Source organism: Ictalurus punctatus, chromosome 1 (assembly GCF_001660625.3).
Source record: "Ictalurus punctatus breed USDA103 chromosome 1, Coco_2.0, whole genome shotgun sequence".
NCBI classification, from domain to species: Eukaryota; Metazoa; Chordata; class Actinopteri; order Siluriformes; family Ictaluridae; genus Ictalurus; species Ictalurus punctatus.
Window position 1 is genome coordinate 25,645,255 of NC_030416.2, and position 7,361 is coordinate 25,652,615.

Here is a 7,361-nt window from a genome sequence, read left to right on the forward strand (position 1 = left end):
AGCGCCACTTCCCCGCCCCTTTTTATTAGTGGCACCGTATGGAAGGCCATAATTGCCAAAATGTCCGCTGACCTGTGTTTTTATCACACCATGTATTAACATCTGACCTGACAGCCGAAACCAGTGGAGGCTAGTGGTTATTAAAATATGGGAACAACTTTATAAGCACAACTTTATGTGTGTGTAATTATTTATATATATATATATATATATATATATATATATATATATATATATATATATATATATATATATAAAATTATATAATGTATATAAAAAATATATACACTACAGCTGTCCGATTTGTCTCACACAGCAAAGAGCCCTTGTGGATGGAGGAGTGTCACAAGGGCTCTTTGCTGTGTGAGACAAATCGGACAGCTGCAGTGTATATAAGCGCCAGGCGTCATGATCCAATGCAGTCTGTTCCCAGGAGGCAGGATTGATAAACACTTTCAGTGAGGCTTTGAGGGTATCTTTGAAGCATTTCTTTTGGCCTCCTTGGAGCTCGCCATAGAAGAGTCTCTTTGGTAGACGCTGGTCTGTCATGCATACCACATGTCCTGCCCAGCATTGCTGGGTCGTCATCAAGATGGTGAAGATGCTAGGGAGGCCTGCTTGATTGAGAACGACAGTGTCTGTGACTTTGTTCTCCCACTTCATGCCAAGGATTTTCCTAAGACTGGTGGTGTGAAAATGGTTCAGTTTCCTGGCATGTCGTTGGTACACTGTTCACGTTTCGCATGCATACAGCAGTGTGGGGAGCACAACTGCCCTCTACACTTTCAGCTTGGTCTGAATGGTGATGCCTCTTCGGTTTCAAACCTTGGCACACAGTCTTCCGAAAGCTGAGCTGGCTCTCACAGAGCGGATGTTAAATGTATTTGAAGTATATTCCCATTGATATTTTACATTTTTTAAAGTACACGTGGGTGACTAGGAACACGAAATTTTTCAACCATGACTTCCTGTTTCATAGGGCTATAAATATGAGGTAAAACATAGGCCAAATTCCCTTAATCAATCATAATAATTGGTAAGACCAAGGAAAATTGCTGCGGTGTGCAGCAAAAGGTTGTTGAGCTTCACAAAATTGGAAGTGGCTATAAGAAAATAGAAAAAGCATTGAAAATGCCCATTTTCACCATCAGGGCAATAATTAAGAAGTTCTAGTCAACTGGAAATGTTATGAATCAACCTGGAATTGGATGTGTGTCTATATTATCTCAATGCACTGTGGAGAGGATTATTCAAGTGGCCAAAAAATCTCAGCTGGATCACAGCTGGAAAATTGCAATAGTTAGTTGCATCTTGGAGTCAGAAAGTCTCCAAAACTTCAATCACCAAAAGTTGTTTGGAAGGGTTTCAAGAAAAAAGCCTCTACTCTCATCCAAAAACAAACTCAAGTGTCTTCAGTTTGCCAGACACTACTGGAACTTCAAATGGGATTGTGTTCTTTAATGTTTTGGGGCTGTTTTTCTGCCAGAGGACCTGAACATTTTTTTTTAGGATACATGGCATCATGGACTCTATCAAATATCAGCAGTAATTAAATGAAAACCTGACTGCCCCTGCCAGAAAGCTTAAAATAGGCCATGGTTGGACCTTCCAGCAGGACAATGATCCAGAACATACATCAAAATCAACACAAAAATTGTTTTCTGACCACAAAATCAAGATCCTGCCATGGCCATCCCTCTCCGCTGACTTGAAACCCATAGAAAACCTGTGGGGTGAACTGCAGAGCGGAGTGCACCAGCGTGAACCTCGAAATTGGAAGGATCTGGAGAGATTGGTCTGGAGATTGGAGGAATGGTCTCAGATCCCTTGCCATATATTCTCCAACCTCATCTGGAATTATAGGGGAAGACTCTGTTATCTTGGCAAATGGAGGTAGCACAAAGTATTGACTAAAAGGGTGCCAATAATTCTGGCACACATATATTTAAAAAAATTTTTTTTTGATAAACATGTGTTGTGTTTGCAATTGTTTGATATCCATGAGAGCAGAGTATAGTGATTTTTATTTATTTATTTATTTAAAAATATTTAAAACGTTTTCACAGCCTTCTCTGCTCATATTTACCAATATTAGTGGAGGGCAGTATATTATATCCATCCATCCATCCATATTTAACCACTTACTCCTTTTCAGGGCCATGGGGGAACCTGGAGCCTATCCCAGGAAGCATCAGGCACAAGGCAGGGTACACCCTGGACAGGGTGCAAGTCCATCGCAGGGCACAATCACATACACATTCACACACCCATTCATACACTTCAGACAAGCACCTGGAGGAAACCCCCGCAGCATGGGGAGAACATGCAAACTCCACACACATGCCCCGGCGGGAATCGAACCCTGGAGGTGTGAGGCGAACGTGCTAACCACTAAGCCACTGTGCGCCCCCAGTATACACACGCACGCAGAGCTGAGAACACATGAAATACCTGAACTGGCTAGGGGCAGGAAATACATGAAATACCTGGATGGGGCAGAAAAAGGAAGCTATCAATGGCTGCAACCAAATTTCTGAGAAGGCAGGTTGTGAAAAACCCTCGAGTGACTGTAAAAGACCTGCAGCAAGACTTGGTGGTGACAGGCACTGAGGTTTCAGTGAGCACAGAAAGGCGCTTACTAAATGCAGAATGTTTCCATGCCAGAACTCCAAGATGTACAACACCACTGACCGAAAAACACAAGAAAGAGGGGGAGACATTTAATGGCAGGAGATGGGCATAACACACTCCATGCTTGATTGCCTTTGCCTACCCCTGAGTAGCCCGCATGTTAAACTAGAATTTTCTTTTTTCGTGTTGAATTTTGCAACCTGAATTAGAGCACTGAAATTAGCCATCTCTATACAGGTTTATGAATATTTAAAAACTGAATTATTGAATCTGAATTTGTGAACACTGAAAACTATATGTAAATATAGATATTTGAACTTTCTTTTTGAAAACCTGAATTTAAATTATGAATCTCTGAACACTGAGAAAAAACAAAACAAAACTGCACTTCAAGGATGTTAATTCAAAATAAATATATACAGATGTGTGGTTTTCAACCTGATATATTTCAATATTATGAAAGTAATGGTTTTTAATTTATTATTATGAATTCAGTGGCTTAAAAAACCCCCCAAAACTTTGATAGAGAATTAGCATGTGGGAAGCTGCATGATTAAAACAATAATTTCATTTTGAGTTAAAAACCCCAATGGTATTAGCAAAGAATAAAAACCACACACTTCCAGATGCTTACAAATTAAAGTCTTTCTCGAAACCCAGGATCACACAGAGAGTTTGATAAACAAACAGTCTTGTTGAAACAAGAGTTTGCTCACCAAACTGTTTTAAAAGTAATTACTAGCAAAAAGGTGCAAAAGTATGTATGCAAGAAAAAAGAATAACAGTCTATCATCTGATGCAGACTATGATGGATTATTGTTATTGGTTACTTTATTGTTGGTTTTTAAAAGCTGAGATAGTAATGTTTGAAGTGAACTGCTCCCTCTTAAGCTTACCACTTAATGCTTGTTTATTAATTAATTGATTAATTCATTCATTCATTCAATCATTTATGCTGATATGCTGCCCACTTGTGTTAAAAGGTGGTAACGACAGGGTTATGGTTAACTGAAGTGAGCATGTCCAGACATTTGTCTCACTCTCTGTTGCATAACAAAAGTGCATTAAATTAATTAATACAGTAAGATCATACAAAACATTGAATTTATTTGATACCTGATCAAAGTTATGAAACTTCTTTCACTTAAAACTGACACTGACTCATACAATGCTTAGACATATGGTCTATAGTCACTGAATTACATGTATTTATCAATAAAGCATTGATGAAACCACAGTCATTCAGGCTTGCGGTATTTACTCTGGAGAAATACTCGTGGAACACACAGTCCTTCCTTTTTGTTCACAGTTTCTCTCAGAACATATTCGTTTACAAGAGTCTGAAACCCCACCTGCTGAAACAGATTGGCCAGATACTCTGAAAGAGAAACACAGAGTTAATGAGATCATGCTCACTAGAGAATAAAAAGGATGATAAATATACTAACAGTGACTAACCTCTGGAGAAGAAAAAGGAACGAGTGCCATCCTGTCTCACATAGAAATTCTCCCCAAGCTTGCTCCCGGACTTAAACCTCAGCATGGCGTGATCATAGAGGCCATAGTCTCTGAACAAGACAATTCCTCCTGGTTTTAATACCTGCCAAACCCAAACAGAAATGTTTTTCATGTTTCCATTCAGCCTAAAAATGCATGTTTAATAAAAAAATAATCATTTGCATACTTAATCAACATTAAGTATAGTTTAAAAGATTGTATTAAACTTGAATTAATAGTAACACATTATATTTGTAGGTCAAAGTTCACAGTAATTTTACCGCTGGAAATCACATTGCAATAAGTAATCATACCCTGACTTTTTTGCACTGTAACTGTATAAAAACTTAAATTAATTTTAGGTTCGGTAAATGTAGCTCAGAAAAACTGCTTTTAATGCAGCATCTAATTATAAGTCACTTTACCTGATAAATGTTTTCCACGGCTTGTTGCATTCTGTCAGGATGAATAGCTGACAGGACAAATATCAGAGTGGCAACATCTAGACTGTTTTCTGAAATGGTGGCCCGGAGGTCATCTTTAGTCAGGTCACACTGAAATGCCAGACATCGCTCTGGATGGTACAGAGAGTTTTCCTAGAAAGTAAATACAAGCTTTGTATGATTGTGTACAGCATAAAATTAAACTTACTAAAGAACTGTTAACATGCAAGAGGACACAGGACTGGACAATATATATATATATATATATATATATATATATATATATATATATATATATATATATATATATATATATATAATTAGATTTTATTATTAGGTTGTTTTTTTTTTTGTTTTGTTTTGTTTTTAAATGCAACACCAGTTGCAAATGGTGGTGGTTTCTCAGTCCCATATATATTGTAATATGTATCACGTATCATAGAAATGTCTTCGATTATCATGAAATAATATTTTTTATCCCTAAGAGGACACATTTTTATTGAATATGTACTTCAGCACTTTGAGGTGTCACCACAATAAAGACCTTCTGTTTTAATCCTCCAACATTAATTAGTTTCTGCCTGTGAGTCAGGTTAACATATTTAACTTTATACGTGCAGAAATTTTTACTGTCGCAGCTTCTTAAGAAAAAAAAAAAAAGTTCTGTCTCCCACTTTCCTGGGAACTGCATTTGCTCTCAATAAAGAGTCTGGGGTTGAAAAAAATAGCTTAAGAACTGGTATATCAATGCTAACTTGGGCTTGGTAGTCAGCCACCATATTACACAGATACGTCTCTAATGTGAAAATAGTAATATTATAATATTTTTTATTTAATTACAAGTGGGCTGAATTAAATTAAAACGAATGAGGCAAAGAGTGCACACAAAAAATAAACAACATTATCTTATAAGACAGAAAGTACATTTGAAAGTTTTAAACTTTAACAGCCAAATCCAAATGAACAACTTTGGGAAGTTAAACCAAGCTCAAATTAAACCAACACACATTTTCAGAGTGCTGAAAATGTGTGTCGGTTTAACTCACATTTTCAGAGTGCTATATGAGGGTCCATTAAGGATTAAACAACAACAAATAGAAATGTTGCTGAGGTAAGGATATTAACCATATTCCAGTCTGACAACCCATAACAGCATGCGTCATTCCACTTTATTACATATAATTTTATTTATGGACTTTAATGTTGTGAATTCTTTATATTTCCAGTGTTAATACTGATGTCTGGTGAAAATTTCATGTGAATAGCCTCATTGGAAATATATTTACTGAAAAAAAATGCTGACATGTCCAATACTTATTTCCCCCACTGTATATAACTGTTGGGACACTTATATACCTGTTGGCACTTACCTTCACAAACTGTACAGCTCGAGGTGAAAAGTCACATGCATAGATAAAGATGTTGAGGTCTTCTTCTAACAAAGGGAAGATGCAATTACCAACTCCACATCCAGCCTCCAGCATCACCAGCTTCTGGGCCTCAAACTGAAAAGTCAAACAAATCAGTTAATCATGAATCGTTCATTTTCACACATAAAGCATTGGGGCATCAACAACTCACCTGTCTGCAAGCTTTAAGTTCTTCAAATTCTCTTTTTGTCCAGTGCCTGTCTTTAAAAAAGTTTGTGGTATTCCTTTTGTAAAATAAGTCCCAGTTTTTTTTAGCATCAATCTCCAACCTCTGCTGCTTAAATTCTGACACCAAAACCTGGTCATTCTTCAGTTTTTCCAACTCTTCTTCTGACAAAATCCTTTCACATGAATCTGTGGACTGATGGGGAAACTGACTGGCCGATGACCCAACTCCTCCATCTTTTTCTTGGGCCATAATAATCTACAGGAAATTCCTATGTCCTCAGATTTGTACAGGCTTTAATGTAGCAAAGTGATGATCCCAACTTCATTACATTACAGTATGTAGAACTATCTCTGAAGACTAAAGTTTATAAAGTCAATCCGTAAAAATGGGCATTTGTATGCATCAGTGCATTATATCACTTAAAAAAAAACAACAACTATCAAGCGGATATGTCCCTCATTTAAGAATAAAATAAGTTCTTTAAAAATGGTGCATACAAAATCATATGCTCAGCTCTCGAGGGCGTCGCTTCCGGTTTACTTTTCTTCTTGTACAGAAAATGGTTGTCAGGACTAGAATAATTGCGTGTGGCGTCATCTAGTGGACATTAATGTAAGGTCATTTAAATCAAAACAAACATTTTAAGCGTTGTTTGACACCCCTGCTGAAAAAAGAAAAAAGAAACAAAAAACAAAAACCCTCATAGAACCCCATGGATATAATGGGAATTGTATTGGTTTTAATGGAAACTGTAATAGTCCCTGTGGGTCTCTACTGGTAATTTGTTGCCTTCTATTGGTGGCGTGTTATGTCTAGTAGAGACCATTAAGCTCGATAATGGTAATGGTTTTAATGGTTAGCTGATGGTTTGTAATAGTATATGTAGTAGAAACTATTAGAATTTCTATAGATGGTTTCTGTTGGTCTTTTCAGCAGGGATGACATTTGCTTTAAAACTGATGCAAATGAAAATGAAGTTGATTAAATAGAAAGCAAAGAGTGATCAGCAGTTATTTGGGTTGATAATTCAAAGATTTTATTTATTATAATAATAAAAAAATAGTTCATATGAATCATTTATTACCTTATTTTACATTATTATTACATTATTTTCTGACATTCATTCATTCATCTTCAGTAACTGCTTATCCAGGGAACTCTTGGCATTCATACACTCATGCACACATGGGG

The 7,361-nt window shown here is 36.7% G+C and overlaps 1 protein-coding gene across 1 annotated transcript; it reads right to left on the minus strand.

Annotated features, from left to right (window-relative positions):
• Positions 1–3,517: 3,517 nt before the first annotated feature.
• mettl6 (methyltransferase 6, methylcytidine) lies at positions 3,518–6,710 on the minus strand. Its single transcript, XM_017495573.3, has 5 exons — positions 6,153–6,710; positions 5,942–6,076; positions 4,554–4,724; positions 4,090–4,231; positions 3,518–4,009 (listed from the first exon to the last, which is right to left on the minus strand). The coding sequence occupies exons 1-5, from the start codon at positions 6,417–6,419 to the stop codon at positions 3,870–3,872; spliced, it is 855 nt and encodes a 284-aa protein (XP_017351062.1). The 5' UTR covers positions 6,420–6,710; the 3' UTR covers positions 3,518–3,869.
• Positions 6,711–7,361: the final 651 nt, after the last annotated feature.

Coding starts and splice junctions, on each gene's coding strand:
- mettl6 (XM_017495573.3), bottom strand. CDS start 6,419: ATGGCCCAAGAAAAAGATGGAGGAGTTGGGTCATCGGCCAGTCAGTTT. Junction 6,077..6,152: donor AACTTAAAGCTTGCAGACAG/GTGAGTTGTTGA, acceptor TTGACTTTTCAG/TTTGAGGCCCAGAAGCTGGT. Junction 4,232..4,553: donor CCGTGGAAAACATTTATCAG/GTAAAGTGACTT, acceptor TGGGTTTGGCAG/GTATTAAAACCAGGAGGAAT.